This window comes from Argentina silus, assembly GCF_951799395.1.
Source record: "Argentina silus genome assembly, chromosome: X".
Taxonomy (NCBI): Eukaryota; Metazoa; Chordata; class Actinopteri; order Argentiniformes; family Argentinidae; genus Argentina; species Argentina silus.
This window is the reverse complement of record NC_139653.1, coordinates 40566163-40588991: the sequence shown is the minus strand read 5'-3', so window position 1 is coordinate 40588991 and position 22829 is coordinate 40566163. Positions and strand designations below refer to the sequence as shown.

At 43.3% G+C, this 22829-nt stretch overlaps 2 protein-coding genes across 2 annotated transcripts in view; one reads left to right on the top strand and one right to left on the bottom strand.

The window, feature by feature from the left end:
• Nucleotides 1-12333, bottom strand: part of wdpcp (WD repeat containing planar cell polarity effector) — a 61796-nt gene extending 49463 nt beyond the window's left edge. The window contains exon 1 of the mRNA XM_083695504.1: nucleotides 12067-12333. The gene's annotated coding sequence lies outside the window, so the exon portion shown is untranslated. The remainder of the gene's footprint in view (nucleotides 1-12066) is intronic.
• Nucleotides 12334-12590: 257 nt separating this feature from the next.
• On the top strand, nucleotides 12591-21239 carry mdh1ab (malate dehydrogenase 1Ab, NAD (soluble)). The gene is made up of 9 exons (XM_083694407.1): nucleotides 12591-12671; nucleotides 13806-13904; nucleotides 14421-14517; nucleotides 17437-17612; nucleotides 19353-19475; nucleotides 19621-19797; nucleotides 19998-20111; nucleotides 20313-20402; nucleotides 20593-21239. Exons 1-9 carry the CDS (start codon nucleotides 12669-12671, stop codon nucleotides 20713-20715), a joined length of 1002 nt encoding a protein of 333 aa, XP_083550533.1. The 5' UTR covers nucleotides 12591-12668; the 3' UTR covers nucleotides 20716-21239.
• The last annotated feature ends 1590 nt before the right edge of the window (nucleotides 21240-22829 follow it).

The following is a 22829-nucleotide window of genomic DNA, read 5'->3' as shown; positions in this document are numbered from 1 at the left end:
CAAAGTTGAACTATTTGGGCACAGTAAAAGTAGACATGTTTGGCGCAAAACCAAGACAGCATTTGAGAACAAGAAGCTCATACCAACTGTGAAGCATGGGGGTGGAAATGTCATGGTTTGGGGCTGCTTTTCTGCAGCAGGGCCTGGTCAGTTCACCATCATAGAATCCACTATGAATTCTGTATTGTATCAGAGGGTGCTTGAGGAAAATGTGAGACCATCTGTTCGAAAGTTGAAGCTGAAGCGGATGTGGACCATGCAACATGACAATGACCCAAAACATTCCAGTAAATCTACCAAGGAATGGCTCAAGAAAAAGAAATTGAGAGTTCTGGAATGGCCAAGTCAAAGCCTGGATCTTAATCCTATTGAGATGCTGTGGATTGATTTGAAACTGGCTGTGCATGCAAGACACCCCTCGAACATCACACAGCTGAAAGAATTCAAGGAGGAGTGGGAAAAACTTTCTCCCAATCGATGTCAGAGACTTGTTGACAGTTATAAGAAACGTCTAATTGAGGTTATTTCAGCCAAGGGGGGCAATACTAGCTATTAGGGCATAGGGTGTCCTAACTTTTTCCTCAGTAGGAATTGGCATTATTGTTAATTTTTCGTTAAATAAATGATTACAAAGTTACATTTTCATTGTTTTTTGTTCAATTACATCCCCTTTATCTATAGATATTGTTAGAAAGAACATAGAATATTGATATGTCCATATTTTTAAGAGAATAACTTAATATTTTGGGGGGTGTCCTAACTTTTTCTCATGACTGTACACCAGACATGCCCTCAATCCCACTTGAATGTTCATGGATGTACTGTAGACTTCATAAACTAACTATACCATGGAGACCTCATTGCCCATTATCACTCCATTTCCATGATTCTGTTCAGAGTTAGCTGACATCTCCATACACAGTTCAATCTCTATGCAACCAACAGAAACTAGGATGTTTGAGCTTTAAAAACTATATTGTTAATGAGGAGTAGTCTTAGGCCTGTTTATACCTCATTTGAGGTAAGGCATGAAAGGAATGGAACATTTTTCTAAGGATCCCAAAAAAAGTCTCTATATACGCTTACTATACGCTTGACCCCAATTTGCATCAAGCTAATTCACTGTCTATGCCTACTGCTCTCTCTCTCTCTCTCTCTCTCTCTCTCTCTCTCTCTCTGCAGACTCAAGCTCAGAAGTGATGTTGAGGTCCTCCGGCAGAACAGAATTGAACCCGTTGAGAAAGAAGAAAGAAAAAGGTAGGAGGAAGAGAATGAGTGGATGAAGTCAAGGCAAGACTCAGATGAGGACAATGCTTGGGAAGTGCTGCAAAGCCTAGAGGCAGTACACACACACACACACACACACACACACACACACACACTATACTATATATATAGTGTCTCCTCTGCTGTCCCATTATAGGGTAGAGGGTGCGGGGGACAGAGTGGCGCCAGGCACTGTGCTAAAACCACAAAACTGACACACATACATGTGCGTGCGTGCGCGTCCCTGGGGACACTATTCAACCGTCAGCAGTTGAAGAATAGAGATGATGGACAAGCAGAACAAAATGAGCAAAAGGTAATACCATTCAGGTGAGGAGACAGGTCCAATGTGTGTGTGTGTGTGTGTGTGTGTGTGTGTGTGTGTGTGTGTGTGTGTGTGTGTGTGTGTGTGTGTGTGTGTGTGTGTGTGTGTGTAGAGGATGTCAATCAGAGGGAAAATGAAGCCGGAGCTCATGAGTGACGTGGCCGTGGGGCGAGGCTGGTTGTCGAGTGAAGTTTGTGTGTATGTTTGAAAAAGGAGTGTAGAAAAGTTGGTGAAATCTCTTGTGATTGTTGTCACAGGGACAGGAATGAAGGGCAAGCAGGGGTAAGGAGTTGAAGAGTTCAGGAGTTCAGATGAGAGGAAAAAAAAGGGTGGAGAGGGAGAAGAGGATGAGAGCACAGGACAGGCCCTCTAAAGAGAGAGACAGACAGAGAAAGACATAGAGAACATGACAGAATAAGAAGAGGACCAATGACCTGAGGCCTTCCTTGAACTTCACAAGAGATATTACAATACAACACGAAGATAATGAGACATAGCCTACAACAACGTCTAGCCTACATTAACTCCTGTCCACAGGCTGTACATTACAAATAGCCTAGTTGGCTAAATCAAATTGCTATCTGATTATCTAATAATATCTGTAATAAAGAGTTATATTTAAGATACAGCAAATTTAAAATTACATTATTTATTTTTTTAAATGCCTGCACAGGATCAGCATTTACAAACACTGGCCAAAACATCAAGAGACAAAACCACATACAACAACAACAACAACAACAGCAACAGCAACAACAATAACAATGATGACGATGACAGTGTAGCCTAGAGCTGAATGCAAATGGTGGTGCTGAATATGTGGTTTCACCTGACAAAGATTACCTGTCCAAACAAGTTGCGTATGTGTTCTAAACTATTGTTTGATGCTAAGACTTCTTTTAATTTCAGTCTTCCATTCCGTGTGTGTGTGTGTGTGTGTGTGTGTGTGTGTGATGTCTCTAATCAGTAGGCTATGTGGCTGTGTGCTACAGTACATCTCTGACTGTGTATGTGTACGTGAGTGTGTGTGTACGTGTGTGTGTACGTGTGTGTGTGTGTCTACGCGTGTGTGTGTACGCGTGTGTGCGTGCGTGTGCATGGGTGCGCATTTCCTCTAAGCACATCTGCAAACATCATTAGAGAGGGTAATGGAGGGAGTAAGGAGGAGAGAAGAGAGTGCAGAGAAATGCTTTTTGGGCAGAGATATTTACCCTGGGCCTCAGAGCAGAAACACAAACAGAGGGGGAAGAATTACTAAGCTACATTAGAGAGAGAGCAATCTTCACTTGTGGAAATAAGGAGCCATAAGCCACTACACTAGTGCGCTTAGGGCCAGACGCCAAGATCACTCACTCACAGCCAGGCTAAGGTTAAAGGGACACTTCAACATGATTTAACATCATATTCAATATCTCCAGCAACACACCAGTGTCTACATACTAGTAAAAAGGCCAAAAGAAAAGGTTATTAAAAATTATTTAATTCATTGACTTTCAAAAACCACAAACACTTGGCTGGAAAATCATTTTAGTTTCTGAAAATAACTTTTTCTATCACAACTTTTTTCTTTACCACCAATGACATCATAGGGGATAATTTCCTTAGGACCATTTCTCTTATCTTCTTGACTACAGAACGTAGAAAAACACTGTTTTCACATATGTAGACACTGGTATGGTGCTGGAGATAATGAATGGGATGTTAAAAATTAGTGAAGTGTCTTTAACATTAGCACTAGTAGCTTTTAGGTTGCATCATTGATACGGGCCCATTCAGTATGTTACTCCCAATGGAATACAAAGGCAGAACAAAACGGGAAACAGTTAATGGTTCTATTGGTGACTTATTTATCCCCTGTGGCTACAAGACAAAATGCACAAACAATCAATGCTATAACCTCAACAATGCTGGCTTTAAAGAGATTAACAAGGGCTCACAAACTCCCCAAGCCTTTCTGTCAGTGTCCCCTGTCATGGCTAAGGTGACATGTGTCATCCTGACCGTGTCTTTGTTTATGTTGTTGGATTTACTTCCTTTAATGCTGCTGCCCGTCGATCACCCACTAAACACCCCTACATATATACACACACACACACCCACACATTGCAGTTTTCTCTCCAGTCTAGCCCATTTGACAGGTGTGTTTTTCAATTACATAGAAAGAGAGAGAGAGAGAGAGAGAGAAAGAGAGAGAGAGAGTGAGAAAGAGAGAGAGAGAGAGAGAGAGAGAGAGATAGAGAAAGAGATTGAACTGCACAGGCACACAGAGAGAGAGAGAGAGAGAGAGACCCTGGCTGGCAGAAAGGTCAAGATCAGCGTTCCCAGCAGCCCTATTACCGGGTCCTGGCAGGATGACATCTTGTCTTTCACCTCCCAGACACGGTCGGTGACACTGCGACCATCGCTCGGCAGGCAGTGGCTTCGTCCCTCTGTTTACCAGAGTGACACGTTTGAGGTGCATGGACCTCAATTATACAGTTATGCCCTGGTCACATAAAGCCCTCGGTTTGGTTTTTCAAGAGGTTCAAGGGTTGACGGCTAGGCCATGGTGGTTAAGTGTGACTTTGAAAAGTATGAAACAAACAAACATGGCCAGCTATTTACATTAAGTTGTCCTTGTGTGCCTAAGGAGGAACTACTACAGAATGTAATATTTATCTCCACTGTACACAGTAAAGGTATAAAGTTAAAAGCCCATTGTCTGTGTACCAGCTCTTCACAGTAACCAAAGGTAAAGGTAGTATTCAACATGCACAACAAAACTGACAGTCTTCTTCACCCATTGATTCTGAGTATGAGGGTAACTTGCATTCCCATCTGTGTGCAGTCATTCTATACCTGAGGGGCCAGATTCCATGTCTAGCTCTTTCACCTTGCCCTCTCAGCCTGAGACAAGCTGCAGAGGTTTGGAACGTGTCCGCCAACGGAGCGACCAACAGCCAACCTCCACAGACACACCTGGCTGTTCTCCATCTGACAGAGAGCCCAAACCCAGCCGTGCATGAAAGCGCCCCCGTCCAACACTCCTCCTCGGCAGACACAATTGTTTCAGTGCCCCATCGCCATGCCCCTTACCCCAATGCACACACCCCTCAACCCCCTAACACTCACTCATTTGTTCTGTGTAGTGTAAGCAATGAAGTGCTCTGTTTGACCCTAGGAATTTTCTTTTGCTTTCACACATGCGCACACACACTAACACTCTCTCTTGCTCTTTCTGTCACACACATGCATGCACGCTCCCTCTTTTAGTAGACAATGGCAGGGCCATGCATTGCTAGGTCAAGTCTTGTCTTGTCAGATCCTGTATCGCATTTCCTCTGCGCCTGCCTACGGGGGGCCCACAGTAGGCCAACATGGGCCTGGTCCTGTGTGTGTATAATATTCACCCACTTTTTCACAGAGCTCTTCAATCAAAGCATCCCGCCCAAAAATATAATGTCCCTGTCCTTTGCTGCATTGAACAGACCTTTATCTGCCATTCCCATGGGACTTATGGTGTGTTAGCAATTTCATGTGGTTCCCCCTGCTATCAGTGTGCCATCTGTACATTTAGTTACCTTTATTAGATGCACTGCACAATAACCACTTGAGTACGACCAAAACTGCCAAGAATACCGTCACACAGCGGGTAAAAATTGATTGTTCACAGAGCTGAAGGAGTTTTCAAGAAGCTTGGCAAGTCTGGGTGTACTTTGTGTTTCATTGGTCGAACCTTGGAATCACTAGGCCCAATTCAATCAACAAGTTAAATATTGGCCTAATATTCCAAATTAGTATCCAGTTGACTGCCTTTCTGTTTCACACAGTCCACATTACTCTGTCAACATTAATTCTCACAGTGCAAGCAGAAAGATTTATAATGGAAGAAAGATATTTGACTTATCTCAGACATAGAGTTATCAGACATGATCGAACGACATAACGAGAGACTAGGCTCTTCAACAAGACTTGTATTTAACAACCTAAGCATACGCCATCATCATCAACAGTCAGTGATTTGGGTGACTATAATGAATTCCTACACACTCACTCCATCAAGGCCTGAACAGATACTAGAGGGAGAGCTTAAGCCATCATCACCGTCACACTCGCCCTGCCCTGATGCCAGACAATCTTAACGCCACCGGCTCAGGCTTTTGTGTGAAAACACACACACACACACACACACACTCTGCCTCACCTGGACCGCCCGGCTCTGTGAGGTGCTGCTTCGCTAGGCTGGGCAAGGCTGTGCACGTGTGTGTGTGTGTGAGAGAGAGAGAGATAGATTGAGGGAGGGAGAGAGAGGGGGGGGGGGCCTTTCTCCGACACGACAGTTGCCTCTTCCCCTTCCCTCCCCTCCCCTCCCCTCCAACACGTGTACACAGGCTTACTACCCTCCGGACAGCCCCATCAAATTGGTCGAGACAAGGCCAGTCGGCACGCCAACCGCCACTATCCCGGCTAACATCTGTGGGCATGACCCAGGGCACTCGGAGTGGGCCTTAATCCCCACTGCCGTGTTGCGGGGGGAAACATTCCTTCCTCGCGAGCACAAACAAACAGAGTACCTACAGTGGCACAGCTCGTAACCTGCAGGCAACGGGCCCCAGCTTGGCCCCCCCGTGTGGTCAATGCAGCCCTTCTTCGGTGCTGTAGTCCTTTATGGCTGTGCAGGGGTGTGTGACCGCCAAACCAGGCCCGAGTATCCGACCTGGGTCCAGTTGGATGGATTTGGGTTGGGGTTAATGAAAGGTGGTGGTGGAGGGTGTTTGAGAGGGGGTGCTTGTTGTAAACCAACAACAACAGCAACAACGATAAAAATTAAAAACACCTTTGACCCGACGGGAGGTGCTGCACTGCTGCCACATCGACTATAGTTCCAGGACACATTGTCGCACTTTCAGTTATCCTCCACTGCATTTAAAAAAAATAAAATAACTGTGTTCACGAATGTCAAAAGCACAGAGGGCAGAGGGGCTTAGTTGGAAGTGGAAAAGGAGTCAACCACTTGTGGCAGTCTAGCGCCCCCCTGTGTTACAAAGAATAGCATTCGGCTGATGCCGAGTGCCAAACCACATACCAAGATGACAACTAATCAAGAATCACTGAGAAGCAACAAAAATGACATGTGAACATACTTTTTCTCATATCTCAGGACCAAAACAGCACAGCAACAGTCCCCATGAGTGTTATGCTGTTGATTAAGATCTTCTGAGGAGGAAGGATGTTGAGGAAACTAAGACATGACCCCGCCAATCAATCACTTGCCACATGAAAGCATTTATTTGTCTTAAGATCTCGATTTGATTCTCTACAAAATATTTCATGGCTCATTTCCCTGTATAAACACTGCAGGGAGATGGAGAGTGACAGAGTATGGGCAAAGCTGGCTGGGAGGAACACACACATCTGAAGAGAGCAAGGTGTGTGTTATCAGAATTAACTGGATTGCCCTGTATGTCTGCCAAGAGTCCGTGTGTTTTGGAGAATACTGTGTTCTCTCTGAATAAAGGGGGGTTGGTTGTCTTGTTTTCCAGACCTGCAGAGACAGCACATGCCGACACTTGGCCTTATTCAAACCTGCTCAAGTTTCCAGGAGAGGCACATCAAGGCCGATTGGAAACACTCACACCCTTCAGGCATTGTCTTCAATGTGCTACACAATCACAACAGCTCAAATGGAACTCTAGGCTGTTACTGGAACAAAGTCATTGATGTGGGTTAAACTCAGCAATGTGCAAGGGTTATCTAGAGGGTGTCTTTCGTCTGTGACAAGCAGCTTTAGGGCAGAGGGGGACAGTTCAGAGAAAAATCTACATTATGCAGCAGCCCAGGCTAGTCATTTAGAATGCATTGCTATGCTACACAGAATTGTCTGGGATATGAAAACATGTAGCTAAAGGAAATTCTTATATTATTTTCTTAAGGCTTATAAATGAAAACCTAAAAGAGCTACATTCACAGGTAGGGCTGGTTCCCAGGTACATAAGCAGTCGGCCATGGAACAAACACAGCCCTATGCTGACATCTAGTGTCATTATTGGGTTTATAACAATTGGCCACTATTAAGAGAATGAAAATCTAAGCGCAATCTAAACGATACGGCCACTGTCTGTACTGCAGTGCTCCAACCTGACAAAATAGTGGTTTTGCCCTAATCCCACGCTACCTTTAGTTTACCATCTCATCTGCCGATCTCAGTGGAGAACGCGACAGAACAGCATGTTTGTAACATTGCGGAAACACGGGATATAGTGCTGCTGTTAACGATGGCGATGGCTAGCAAGGGTGATGATGTAATCAGTGGCAGACAGTTTTTTGGTGTATCACGCTGCTATCAGGGCGGGTTGTGAATTGAAAATGCTTTCTGAGCAGAGGGACAGATAAGGGGTGATAGCTATGCAGTGACAATCTGTCAGAGGTTCACACTGTAGGGTCATTGGGCTGCATTCATAGGGGAAGGGAGCCGGAGGGAGGAGGAGGAGAGGGAGGAGAGGGAAAGAGAAGGATGAGCTGAGAGAAGATAAGAAGAGGGGTAAGGAGAAAGAGGGCATGTGAGGAGAGGGAGATGAAGCAGGCGAGAGGTGGGATGTGAAGTGAGGAAAGGAGGAGGAAAAAGAGAGGATAAGAGGGCTGAAGAGAAAGATGGGAGAGGAGAGGTCAGAAGGAGAAGAGAGTCATTGTGCAGTCGGACGTGCGGCTCTCCATGCTGTCACACACTTATCAAGATTTTCTCATGGCAGCTGCAGGCATTGCGTCTCAGTGTGAGTGCGCATCTGTGTGTGTGCTTGTGCGAACAATCGCAGCTCCCATCTCCTCTTGGGGCTCCAGGTTTCAGGGCGGGTGGGAGAAAACACCCACAATGCCTGTTGTTTTCATAGCACACACACAGGATCAGGCCGCTGTGGCAAACTGGCACCAGATATTATCATAGCGCCACTGTCATTTTGGTTTTGTTGTGATTTCCTTTTTACATAGAAAGTATGCCTACCGGTAATCCCCACATGTCAACAGAGCTAGGATGACTGCCAGAGAGAAAAATAAACCTGTGATTCTAACATGTCAAATAGCCTAACCATGGCGTTATGGCTGAACCTTCGAAAACTTTCAGAAATGTCATATACTCATTTTTCACAGGCTATAATTTCAAGTAGAGCTTTGAAGTAACTTTGATGGAGCAAGGAATGTCTTGTTTCTGTAAAATCTACTGTTGAGAATTACACCAAGTATAGATCGGGGTTGGCTTTCCTACAGAATTAAATCCTTTTTTCCTCAGCACACTATTTCTTTGGAGCACAGGCTATGTTCTACTGTTGGTATCCAATGAAAATGCAATTTGGTGAAACATCCTTTAAAACTGTGTTGTATTAAGCAATAGCCTACCTACAGCAGTTTGCTTTAGTGCCCTAACAGTCTAGATATTACAGGCATGATTAGAACAGGCAGCTCAATGCAGACAGCCGTGAACACCTGTTTCCCAGTGTTGGCATCTTGCACAGGCACAAGCACACACCACACTGAGGGGTACACATTTAACAGGCTTTCTTAACAGAAACATTGGGAGTGCCAGCTGCTTCAAACACCCCTCTGAATTGGGCTATCATGCCTTTGAGAACAAGACCTTCTGTGTCAGGCGCTGTCACTGGCAGATGTAGATGTGCTCACACAGGGCCAATTTTGGGCTTTAGCCTAGGGCTACATATTGAGTTTTTTTTTTTACTTTCTGTACCTTATTTTCAAGAGGAAGAGAAAAACTCATGAAATATGTGGATCGCAGGAACAGAATCTTTCAAACAGCTGATGATGACACAATTGAACTAATTGAATAGCCAAAAAATTATGAGTGTCTCAAGTTATTTTTAACCGACATTCTGCAGTTTATGACATATGGACTTTCATTGCATATTGTTTTGTGACAAAATATTGTTGAAAAACTACGTAAAGGCTAAATACAAACACTTAAAAAATGAGAAAAAACAACAACAACAAATCCACACCAATGCGCTGTTTTCTTGTATAATGACGCATAAGCTTTGTGAAAATAACATATTTATAATATATTATATAACACATACATGGCCTAGGCCCTAGATTGTCACCTGGCCATAGTAAAGTTGTTTCGAAATCTCTGTGCCGGTGTAAGCGGAAATTGATTCGGTGTGAATATCTACCTGGTTAGCGTTTATTTCTGGGTTTTGATGTTGCGCAATAATCAGAAGTATGTGTATTTAATGGATGTTTTCGGGTGCAATTTAGCTAATATGGGGTTTTATTTATGGATCGTAAATTAGGTGTAATTTAGCTAATATGTGTTTGTATCGAGCGAGCTTTAATTCGAGTGAGATTTTCCACTCACACTGTGACAGATCATCTTTTTTTGGGGACTTCAGTGATTTCATTTTAATGATCGAGCTCAACATCGCTTATGGCTGCCTGATGTTTAATTGGATAAATACTGTAGTGACTCTCTACATTACATAAAGCTAGCTCGATACAAACGCATATTAGCTACATTACACCTAATTTAAGTTCCATAAAGCTAGCTTGATACAAACACATATTAGCTAAATTACACCTAATTTTACGAGCCACAAATACAAACAAAATATTAGCTAAATTGCACCCGAAAACATCCATTGAATACACACACTCATACTTTCTGATTTATGCGCAATATCAAAAAGTACATATTCATACCGAGTCGGATTTCCGCTCACACCTGCTTCTATGTTTTCCTCATACCAGCACCATCTTTTGAATGGTTACATTGCATAAGGCCTAGAGTTTTTCCTGACCACTGAAAACTCTGGGATTAGTTATTGGCTACTATTTGGGCCTGGAGATTTTTTTCTGCTGAGGTCACATAGTTTAGAATAGCTCTGGGTTGTAGAGGCAGAGGAAACTAGTTAGACCTAGCCATTATGGTCACAGCCAGGGGGCCATGGGATGTAACATAAACTCTGGTCTCTTTGTTTGACTGATGTAATGAGCCTGTAATGACGCCATGTAATATTCATAGCTAGGATCGGCTGACACCGGGATCCTACGAGGGTCATCCCCTCCCATACAAAATGGGGAGAGTGGTGCAGACACATGGACAACCCGATCCTCTAATTTTGGTGATACAATAAAGTACATATTATAATAAAGGCCTACAGATGTGTTGATCATATTATGGCTATTCCCAAGAAACCCCCTACAATCTCCACGAGGCACTGGCAATATAACTACTCATAGCCTGCCACAGGACAATTACTAGGTTTTTCTACCCTTAGTTTTTCTGCTATATAGGAAAGCTTACATAATATGTGGCCCTAGTATAGAAGATTAATACAATTCATAAAGTAGACGTATAGGCATCACACTGCCGCAAACAATCACTTACACAACAAGCTCACACAAGTCTTAAACCTGTGTCCTCTGTATTGCCAACACACGTGACAGCCCTTCAAAATAACCAATGTTAACCAGCTACACCATCGAAAAGCTGACAATTAGATTGGTGCGGGTGGGGTTATTTCAGCATGAGGAGTGAGTTTACCATCTCACCTTGGTTTTACACTCAACCCTCTAAACTTAATCCACAGTGACTCCAACCATTGAGCGGATCTGGGTCACGGCACCACTGTAACAGCTGCCGCAAACAGTATTGCTTCTGGCACAAGGAGCTCACACAAGTCTCGAACCTGCCTCCTCTGTATTGTCAACACGTGACAACTTTCTAAAAACTCCACCAAAAAGTTAACATTTCGATGGTGGGGGTAATTCAACTTGAGGATACACCTATACAACTACAATTCCATTGGCAAAAGTGCATCACAGAGAGTCATCAAATAGAGTTTGGAGCATGATCAGACAGAAGCCTTTTTGGTGATGACTGTATTCGCAAACGTATTCTGTCAACATGTAATTATCATGCTGAGATGAGGATCAGAATGTGCTGGGGCCCAGGGGGTCATTTTGTTGCGAACTGCCCCCATTATGCAGCACTCTAATGTAAAACATATTTCGTGAAAAGTGAAAGTAGTGCTTAGCCAATCCATTAATTACGTTTGTTTTGCTAATTTATAAGTCTATGGTTGAATGAGTTGTATTTAAGGCAACTCCTCTCTCTATCAAATCAATTCAGTTCAATTCAGAAATAAGGTAGGATAGTATTCCTTGCATTTTTAATAACTATACACACACACACACACACACACCCACACACACACACACACACACACGCACGCACGCACACGCGCGCACACACACACACACACACACACACACACACACACACACACACACACACACACACAAAGTAGTGTTGGTGGCAACAACAACCTAGCTTCAACAAGCAACCTCCATCACTGGCTTGCAGCTAAAATCTAGCTCACTACAAGCAAATCAATACAACGCACCCACACACATCAGTTGCTTTTGCCTCTGTGGGGTTAAATGAAAAACAAAATCGTCTCAGATTGAATGCATCAATTTAGCTAACCTACCTTGATTATTCAGTGATGCTGTGCTGATGGAGTTTCCCTGGTGTAGCGCGTTAGCTTGCCTAGGGCTACAGTGCGTCACACTTGATGTATGGAATTTGCAAGTATTCGAAAGTTGCAGCCTTGGTGATAGAGTTGACTTGACTGAAATTTAAATCTTCCAATCTCAGTATGTTAAGGGCAACTACACCGGTTTAGCTAGGATACATCGCATTATGCTGCATTATTTGCGGAATAGGGGTTCAGTGCTTGTGTATAGGCAACACAGGCTCTCCCCCAACTTTTCAGCAACAACGTCTCTGGCTGAAGCCTGCTTTGCTGGAGCGAAGCACAAGTCAGCTAACAAATGCTGCTAGCGGTTGGCAAGGCTGTTTTACTATGTTTAAGTGGGTAGACATGGGTAATGTATTTCTTTAGTCACCTGTCAACGTAAAGACTAGGGTTAACAGCTATGGCATTTCAACTACATATACCAAAATCCTCAGATTCCGCTCGCTCCACCCACCTCGTGACACCTCTAGTTTCAAGGAATAGGGGTGACCTCCTGTTGCACGAGAAGTGGGAGAGCACAGAGCTGACAGAGTGGTCCTATCTACAACTGAAGAATGGTAAGTACCTCGTAGTCGTAGTGAATCAAAGTTGCGAAAACTGTTTCGCACCCTAGCGTCACACATATGCTATCATGGAATACACAACTGCCAAGTTGACATAAGACAGTTGGCTAGTTAACTCTAACTATAGCAAGCTGTGGATACCGGTAGCTAGCTAGCTATGTTAGCTACCTGTATGTGATTGAACCAAGTTCACCTGTTTGCAAACCAGTTAAATTTAGATTTTTGTTAGCTACCTGTATGTGATTGAACCAAGTTCGCCTGTTTGCAAACCAGTTTTTTTTGCATTATGAGAACATTAATTGGTGCTGAATATAAGAAAATCCTTAACAGTTAGCCCGACCGGCCGTGAGAGGTCACTGTTGATAGTACAGATTTTTGTCTCCTCTAACGTCTGCTACTGTACTGTCAGACTTGACAGCATCAACAGTGACCTCTAACGGCCGGCCGGGCTACTTAACAGTCAGATTATTGCTACTATTATTATCAGAAGTGTGACCTGTCATTCTTGTCATAAAAGCTATGAAGCTGCAAATCAAGGAATCTAAATGATTAGATTCCTTGGTGCAAATTGGCTAGTATTGAGATATGACCACTTTATTGATACATTTCCAAAATGGATAATTGCTTTTGGTTATGCAACTTATTTAACTCCATGGTATATTTGTTGCAAATGCAATTCCTTTGACATTTGTGGTGGGACGAGAGGGAGGGGGGGGGGGGGGGGGGGGTTGAATGAATGAATGGTAAAGCGAGGTTCCAATTTATAAATATCCCAGCTTGTTACGTCATGGAGATGTCAAGCTGAAGAGCTCCGATGGCCCGAAATGTGTGCTCTATTTTTACATTTACCGTGGTCAACCTTTATAAATCCTAGAGACTTGAACTGGACACACACCGCATTTGGTGTACAATTAGCCTAAGTGTACCTTGCTTTCATGGTAAAAAAAAACTTTAATGTTTTACCATTCCCCCTGGGTTTGTCTAGCTGACCCCTTTCTATGTTTTCATTTGAGTATAGACCTAGTTCACTATTACCACAAAATGTTACTTTTGTTTCCCCCAGCCCCCCACCCCTGAAATAAAATATGTTGTAGACTGTGCTAATCTGTTATCTGTCCTGTCTTGTAGTCTGACCCTATTCGTGTTCTGGTAACCGGTGCTGCTGGGCAGATTGCCTATTCCCTGTTGTTTGGCATCGCCAAGGGAGATGTCTTCGGCAAAGAGCAGGTAAAGAAGGTCTTTGGCTTACTTGCGTAACAGTCCTTCTGATCTCATTATGAGTTGTGGGGGTCAGTGTCACGACCGGTGCCCTCTGGTCAAAGCTGACAGGACAGTCTGTTGGAAACATGCCTCAGTGTCACAATAGTTGAGGTCATATCTGGCTTGACATTATAGCTTAAATTGAGGGCATCCAGTTCATCAAGTATGCATGTGGCCCGCCTTCAGTCAAGCATCCTGTGTCCTTGAATTGTGTTAAAACGATATTGAGCCTTATAGCCTAAGTGCTCATTAGTAGAAGTAGGCTTATTATCATCAGTATAATCATATGACACATTATGACCAAGAAGACATGTCAAAGGTGACCAGTAATTTTTTCTGTTAGCAGTCAACCATTCACCTATTGGTGAACAGATTTAACAGTGAGGTTCATGGTCTCCATTGATACTGTAGATTGGTTGTTGTCTCTGTGATGGTTGTCTCTGTGATGGTATGTCCCTCATTCTGGTCTCTGCCTCCGCTCAGCCCATCATCCTGGTTCTCCTGGACATCTCTCCCATGCTGCCAGTCCTGGATGGTGTCGTCATGGAACTACAGGACTGCGCCCTCCCACTTCTGAGGGGTAAATGTGACTAGGAAACCTGAGTGTTACTTTCAATACCCATTATGTGCATTTTGGACCATAGACTTATGGTTGATGTGGCGCTTGGCCTCTTCTTGTATTTGCAGAGCTCTTAAAAAGAAATGCTAACAATGTCGTACTGTTTCATTGCAATACGCTATGAAATTCCATACGTCCTAAACTGCAGAATGTAAACAACTGGAGACACTTGTCATTAACGTTCAAATTGCTAGCAGGGAGTCAAAGCTTTTTAAGCTCATTAACGGTAAATTACTCTAAATATTTACCTGGCAAACTTTAACTGTTAACCTTGGAGCGAAATAGTCCACATCCTGTTGACCATTAATTAACTACCAATCCAAACTGTCTCCAGTGACCGAAAGTGACGAGTGTCTTCAGTTATGTTAACATTCTACAGTTTATGACGTATGGAGTTTCATAGCGTTTTGCTAAAACCTCTGTCTATGGACCTTGGTCAAAGCTATCAGGTCCCGGAATGCAACATCGAATTCCGAGCAGAGGCTCTTTTAAATGGAAGGAAGCTCGCTCCTAGTTGGAATGATTATCAGTCTTTGTCTCATTACAGTAACCAATGACACAGCTTTAGTCGTGAGGCGCCATTATCCGCCATCTCCATTGTGACCTGGTATTTTTCCTTTGAAATGGTGCCGTCCTTTGCTTTGTTTAGATGAGGGCTGTGAGAGGCCCCTGTATTAACTGTCAGTGCTGCAAAAGACAATGTTCAGTGTAGAGAGGTGGGACCAACGATACATCCCTCCCATTGGTCTCCTGTGATCTGTAGCTGAAAGACTAGTTCAACTTGGAAGGTACATTGATATTAGGGTAATGATGATGAATTTCAATGTTTAAGTTCATTTAACTCAAAGCTGTTAATCAGGACACAATGAAAGCAAAGAAGTATACTGTATCAGTAACATATTATTTGGCAATAGTTCAGACAAGGTAAAGAGTATGACTAATCCAATGGGCTACAATGATAATGATAGGCGTGTAAAGACATGATGGCATTTAAAACATCACAGCAACACCCATGCGAACACAACTGCCAATACATAGTAAAGAAGTTATGCTTCAGGGCTTTTGAGCAGTAGTGCACTACTCCATGGCCACCAAATCCATGTGTAAAGAGTTATTCTGCACCGGTGCAGTATGTGCAGAGTACGAGCATGACAAGTTGTGAATTATATTACTTTTCAGATAATGGAACTTTAAGCTTCAGACATTTACTAAATGCGGTCCATTACTGTTCGCTATGAAAGTCCAATGTCATAAACTATAGAATGTAACCAAAGCTGGAGAGACTGCTCATTTTTGAAAGTCACTGGATAGGTGATGAAGGCTATATGGCAGCGATTGTACTTGGCCATTTGAGAGAGATACTGACCCTGTTTGGAAAATTAAAGAGGGGCTGCACTGGCCAATTTGGCTTTGATTTTCCTCTTCCTGCAACTGAGAAAGGGATTTAATTCTCGGAGGTGTGGTTTCATGTACACTACATAGCTAAAAGTACGTGGACACCCCTTCCAATTAGTGTGTCCGGCTATTTAGTGCATAAAAGCAAGCATGCAGCCATGAATCTCCATAGACAAACATTGGTTTGAGCTCAGTGACTTTCAACGTGGCACTGTCATAGGATGCCATCGTCAAACTTCTGTCCTGCTAGAGCTTCCCTGGTCAACTGTAAGTGCTGTTATTGTGAAGTGGAAACGTCTAGGAGCAACAACAGCTCAGCCGCGAAGCGGCAGGCCACACAAGCTCACAGAACGGGACCACTGAGTGCTGAAGCACGTAGCGCGTAAAAATCGCCTGTCCTTGGTTGCAACACTCACTACTGAGTTCCAAACTGCCTCTAAAAGCAACGTCAGCACAAGAACTGTTCGTTGAGAGCTTCATGAAATAGGTTTCCATGGCCAAGCAAGCCTAACATCACCAAGCCTAACATCATTGTTCTCTGGAGCGATGAATCATGCTTCACTATCTGGCAGTCTGATGGACGAATCTGGGTTTAGCGGATTCCAGGAGAACGCTACCTGCCCGAATGCATAGTGCCAGCTGTAAAGTTTGATGGAGGAGGAATAATGGTCTGGGGCTGTTTTTCATGGTTTGGGCTCGGCCCCTTAGTTCCAGTGAAAGCAAATCTTAATACTACAGCATACAATGACATTCTAGAGAATTGTATGCTTCCAACTTTGTGGCAACAGTTTGGGGAAGGCCCTTCCCTGTTTCAGCATGACAATGCCCCTGTGCACAAAGCGAGGTCCATAATGACATGGTTTACCGAGTTTGGTGTGGAAGAACTTGACTGGCCTTTACAGAGCCCTGACCTCACCCCATTGAAACACCTTTGGGATGAATTGAAACGCCGACTGTGAGCCAGGCCTTTTCGCCCCCAACATCAGTGCCTGACCTCACTAATGCTCTTGTGGCTAAATGGGAGCGAATCCCCGCAGCCATGTTCCAAAATCTAATGGAAAGCCTTCCCAGAAGAGTGGAGGCTGTTATAGCAGCAAAGGGGGGACCAGCTCCATGTTAAGGCCCATGGTTTTGGAATGAGATGTTCAACAAGCACATATGGGTGTGATTTTCAGGTGTCCACATACTTTTGGCCATGTAGTGTACTAGCCAATGCACAACATTCAGTTTCTCAGGGTGAGTCAGGATTCACCGCCAATCACGCTCTATTTTCAGAAAAAATAAAGAATATAATTGATGTATATGACTACTGCTGAGGCCACACAGACGGTTTTCAACAGGAAAAGTTGTTTTTTCACTTCAGTTCCTCTCCTAGAGCCTATGACTGATGAACACATGACTGGACATTAAAACATGGCTTTCACCAATTCAAGATGGGAGAAACATGTTTTAAGTATTTAAACAGGGTCACTTGTGTTTTTGCAGAGGTCATCCCCACTGACAAGGAGGAGGTGGGCTTCAAGGACCTGGATGCGGCCATCCTGGTTGGCTCCATGCCAAGGAGGGAGGGTATGGAGAGGAAAGACCTGCTCAAGGCCAACGTGGCCATCTTCAAGAGCCAGGGAGCTGCCCTGGAGAAGTACGCCAAGAAGACTGTCAAGGTGAGCCATGCTACACAAGGATCCTGTTTTCTTAGGGTGCGTGTTTGTTTGTGATTCACAGGTTAAGTTAATGATGTATGGAAAGGTGTGTTTGTGTGTGCGCCTGTAGCTGTGTGCTCCATCCATACATCTGAACAGAAATTTCCTCTGTGTTTTGGCCTATGATCCACACATTGTACTCACCTTGGCTTGGTGACATCTGAGGAGCGGTATGTCCTCTCAAGAGCCAGTAGGACTATGAGAGGGTTTGTGGAGACAACATGTGTTGGAAACAGTCAGATTGACAGCCGAGTTTGTGGGCTACACACACACACACACACACACACACACACACACACACACACACACACACACAGCATTCTTTTCTGTGACCTTGTTGTGAAGACTGAGTTAAATCGGTCTGCAGTGGGCATGACTGACCCTGGGACACTGTAGATCGTTGGCACGGTGTTGTAATTTTACCTCCTACACGAGACCTAAGAGCTCTTTAATTTCTCCTTTTACTACATGTGGCCTCCATTTTTCGTCAAGCGTATTGTAGTATTTGCATGGCTTTTTTTTATTTTTATTTTTTAATAAAAATCATTAGGGCTGTCAAAGTTAACATGTTAATTCCCCCCCCCCCCCCCCCCCCCCCAAAAAAAAAAGTTTCCAGTTTCCCCAGTTTGACACGTGCAATGTAACAGTTTCATTTGACAGGCGAACAGACACACTGATTAAGTGCCCACAGCATTGCAGCATTTAGCCAAGGGGTTTTCACATCCGCTCTCTGTGGTGGAGATTATCAGCCTCAGCAAGGCACTGCGCAGATTTGCTGATATTGATCAACAATCAGTGGTTATTTCTTGCAGCAGGTGATTTGTAGATTAGCGATTCTGTGCAGTGCCTTGTTCAAACCGGCCATCAAAGGCGGAGGCGGTCTTGATGGGAAGAAGACCTTTGCTGGGTGCATGGTCCAGGGCACATGCTCAAATCTGCTGCAGCAATCAGGCGTGCTCTGTCTGTGCCCCGCGTGGTTAACTTGTCTTCCATATCATTGTCATAGAAATCTGACTGGTAGTCATGTTCCTATGATGGGCAGTAATTCAGTCAGAAACATGGGTGCCTTTTTATTCCATTTGTGTTGTTGTAGCTCTCAGCTGAGAGGATGAATGCATCCCATCCCCATTGTATGTACTAGCTTGTCATGTTCAATACCATGGATTTAGGAGGGTAAGAACATTTATTTATTCAACCAGTTACAGAGGGACAGAGACTTTTATTATACCTTATTATACCTTTTTATTGGCTGAGAAGATGCAAAAAAACAACAACATCTGATGCAGATTACATTGTGTTCTCCTCATTATATGACATCTGTTCAACCCATTGTAGAGTTGTTGTTTTTTTTTTCCAATGAAAACGTCTTTAGCCTAATTAGGGCTAAATTTGACCAAACCGACATTGCAATTAATTTGTGATTAATCACAGCAAACCATGTGATTAACTTGATACATTTTTTTATCGTTTGACAGCCCTACAAATCATACATGGCACATCATAACACATCATAACACATCATAACACATTACAACCATAATGAATCATGTAGGCTGACGATCACATGCAGCCAGCTTTAACATGTATTACTTGAATCTAGACTTCTTGCTATTTTGGACTGGGTGTTTTTAGGTTAGAACTTTCTCCTGGAGTGTTTTCATTTTTATTTTGAAGGTGACCCTCCTTGTCTGTTTCTCTCAGGTCCTGGTTGTGGGGAACCCAGCCAACACCAACTGCCTAATCGCAGCCAAGTCCGCCCCCTCTATCCCCAAAGAGAACTTCTCCTGCCTGACCCGCCTGGACCACAACCGGGCTCGCTCTCAGGTGTGTGTGCGCGCTTTTGCATGTGCGTGCTCTCCAAGTCAGAGTTGATTTGGCCAACTTATTTTTTGAACCAGAAAACCTTTCAGAGTGTTCCTATTTACAACCCCTATTTACAACTTCATTTACCGTGTTTTCCCCCTCCTAGGTGGCGATGCGCTGTGGTGTGCCGGCCACCAGCGTGAAGAATGTGATCATCTGGGGAAACCACTCGTCCACCCAGTACCCAGATGTGCACCACTGCAAGGTCAACTTGCAGGGCAGCGACCTGGCTTGCTTCGAGGCTGTGAAGGACGATGCCTGGCTCAAAGGAGACTTCATCTCGGTTGGTTCTGCCTGCTACTTTCCTTGCATTCTAAGGTTCACATGTAATTACAGACTACTGGGAGTTCAACAGTGATAACTATTGATTTTATGATTCGGTTTTTCTGTACATTCTGCTCTTGAAAACTAAATAATGGGAGTAATTGTGAAAGGATAACATTTCGGACCCCAGTGATCTGACCCTATTCTTTACTCTCTCAGACGGTGCAACAGAGAGGTGCTGCGGTCATCCAGGCTAGGAAACTGTCCAGCGCCATGTCAGCAGCCAAGGCCATCTGCGACCACATGAGGGACATCTGGTCAGGCACTCCTGAGGTCAGCACATGAGGGAGGGGGTTACAGAGGACCTCTGACTATAAATTGCCCAGATTTAGGATTAGTCTACCCTCCTTAATGCTACCCATGATCATTAGAGGGCAGTAGATCAGTGTTAGCAGGCAGATCTATTGTAGGCCTGCATAAGATGTTTTTGTTCCTAAACGCAGCTCTTTACCTAATTTTCCCCTTGGCCTCCAGGGTGAGTTCATCTCCATGGGTGTCTACTCTACTGGCAACTCCTATGGAGTCCCTGAAGACCTAATTTACTCATTCCCTGTCCAAATCAAGGTGATAATCGTGTGTGTGTGTCCGTGTCCGTGTCCGGGGGGTCAGGGGTCAAAGTCATATGCAACAACTTCATCAAAATCAAGACAAGCTGTTTTTTTCCAGATAGTTGTTGCATGGCGGTTTCCAATGATGAGTAAATTGTCTGGGAAGCAAATACTTTTTTCCACATTTGCCAATATTGTTTTCTCAGAACAAGACCTGGACTATTGTGAATGGGCTGTCTGTCAACGACTTCTCCCAAAACAAGATGGATGCCACCGCCAAGGAGCTGGTGGAGGAGAGAGACACGGCTGTTTCCTTCCTGGCCGTGTGACTAGAGAAGCAACCACCAATCCAACAGCACTTAGACACCCCCAAACCTCCAGACTCACGCCTGTGATGCACTCCTCTGCAGTTCTGTGCGTGCGTGTGTGTCAAGCCTCTCCACTGAGTTTTAAAATGTTAAAATGTTAACATAGGAGTATTGTTACGAGTATTTAATGAGGCATTAGTTCTACGATCACTGTAACGGTTAATGTTGAGCAATAAAACCAGCGAATGATGTACTCTTTATTTTGTAGGTGAACTTGAATTTTTTTTGTTGTGGAAAACTCTCAGTTAAAGAATTACTAACTTTGTAAAAATTATTGAAATGTTTGGTATTTTCCATATCAAGTTATGATATTCATTAATATTTTCTTCATATTATGATCCACTAATAGTCTCCCCAAATAAGAGCAGAAAGTCGGGGGTGGACAAAACACAGCAGTCACTAATTGTGATGGCACAATTCTCCCACATGGGAGCAGTACCTGCTAATTTGTTATGCACAGAACAGTAATAAATATGGTCAAATTATGTTTACCTCTGGAAATATGTGTGAACTCACTCCAGTTGAACTAATAATACATGATCTTCAACCCCTCATCTATCTATCTGCCATTGTTCTATCTGTGTTCTCTTACCTCTAATAACCTCCATCTAGCTCCATGAAGATTTCCGTTTTCGCGGCTTCAAAATAAAAGTTCGAGTTAAAACATTAATGGAAAGTGATGGGATCACAATATTTTCTCTTATTTTTGCTGAAGCAAGCGCAAATTACCCAACAGAAAGCATATACAATTTTGAAAAAAGTAATTTTGATCTTTAAAATGTACATATTGGTGGAATTACATGTAATTTTACTTATTTAATTATATTTGTATAAACTGGACTGTACATAACTGTTTTTCAAAGATTTCAATACATCTCTGGTACCACTCTACTCTGGATCACTTCTAGAATGCAAATCAGGTGAGTTTGAATCTAAAGCGATGTCATTGCAAATGTTGCTAGCTAATTACTCCAGCCATACAGCTCAAAGTACCCAATCGACACAGTGTAGGACACACATAATGTACTGTACAGAACAATTTTTCAAAGATTTCAATACATCTCTGGTACCACTCTATTTGGGAGCACTTCTAGAATGCATATTAGGTGAGTTTGAATCTAAAGTGATGTAACTAAGTGTTATGGCTATTTACCCCCACCCACTCCACTGAACTACCCCAGGCTTATCCTATCTATCTATCTATCTATCTATCTATCTATCTATCTATCTATCTAACCAACCTTCTGTCTTTCCAACCTTATATATATCTAACCTTTCAACTACCTAGCATCATCCTTTCTTCCTTGCACCAGTCGCTGCTGCTTCACTCAGTATAACCCATACTGAGTAACCTCTTAATTGTTTTGATCCTCTCTTTTATCTATTCATTCATCCATCCATCCAATCAAGCAACCTATCTCATTTTCTTTCAACTACCCAGAAAATCATCATCAATCCTGATAAAAGCTTTCTGATACCCGTTAAACCTTTTTTATATTACCAACGAACTCTCTACCCACTCCACTGACCTATCCCTGGCTCATTTTCTTTTTTTAAATTTTTAAAATATGTTCTTAGGGCATTTCTGCTTTATTGGGATAGAGACAGTAGAGATTGACAGGAATGATGGGTGAGAGAGAGGAGGGATGACATGCAAGATATGTCGAGGGTCGGAATCGAACCAGGAAACTTGCGATTATGTGGTATGCGCATTACTGTGCTACGCCACTAAGCGCCCTATCTATCTAACATTCTATCTATGACCTTCTAACATATTATCTATCCATCATCATACTACCTAGCAATCATCCTTTCACCAGTCACTACTGCTTCAGTATAACTCATACTGATTAACCTCTTAATTGTTTTGATCTTTCTATACCTTCTCTCTCTCATCCATCCATCCTCTCTTTCATCTATCCAATCATCCATCCAATCAACCAACCATCCAATCTCACTTTTTTTCAACTGCCCAGAAAATCTTCATCAATCCTGTTAAAAAGCTTACTGATATCTATTTAAGGCTTTTTGTAACTCTCAATCAGTTAACCAACCAACTCGACCACTCTCAACTA

Bases quoted from the DNA above. Each gene is read 5' to 3' on its own strand.
- mdh1ab (XM_083694407.1), top strand. The intron at 13,905-14,420 runs GTAAAGAAGGTC...GCCTCCGCTCAG, and splicing joins ATGTCTTCGGCAAAGAGCAG to CCCATCATCCTGGTTCTCCT. The intron at 17,613-19,352 runs GTGAGCCATGCT...TGTTTCTCTCAG, and splicing joins ACGCCAAGAAGACTGTCAAG to GTCCTGGTTGTGGGGAACCC.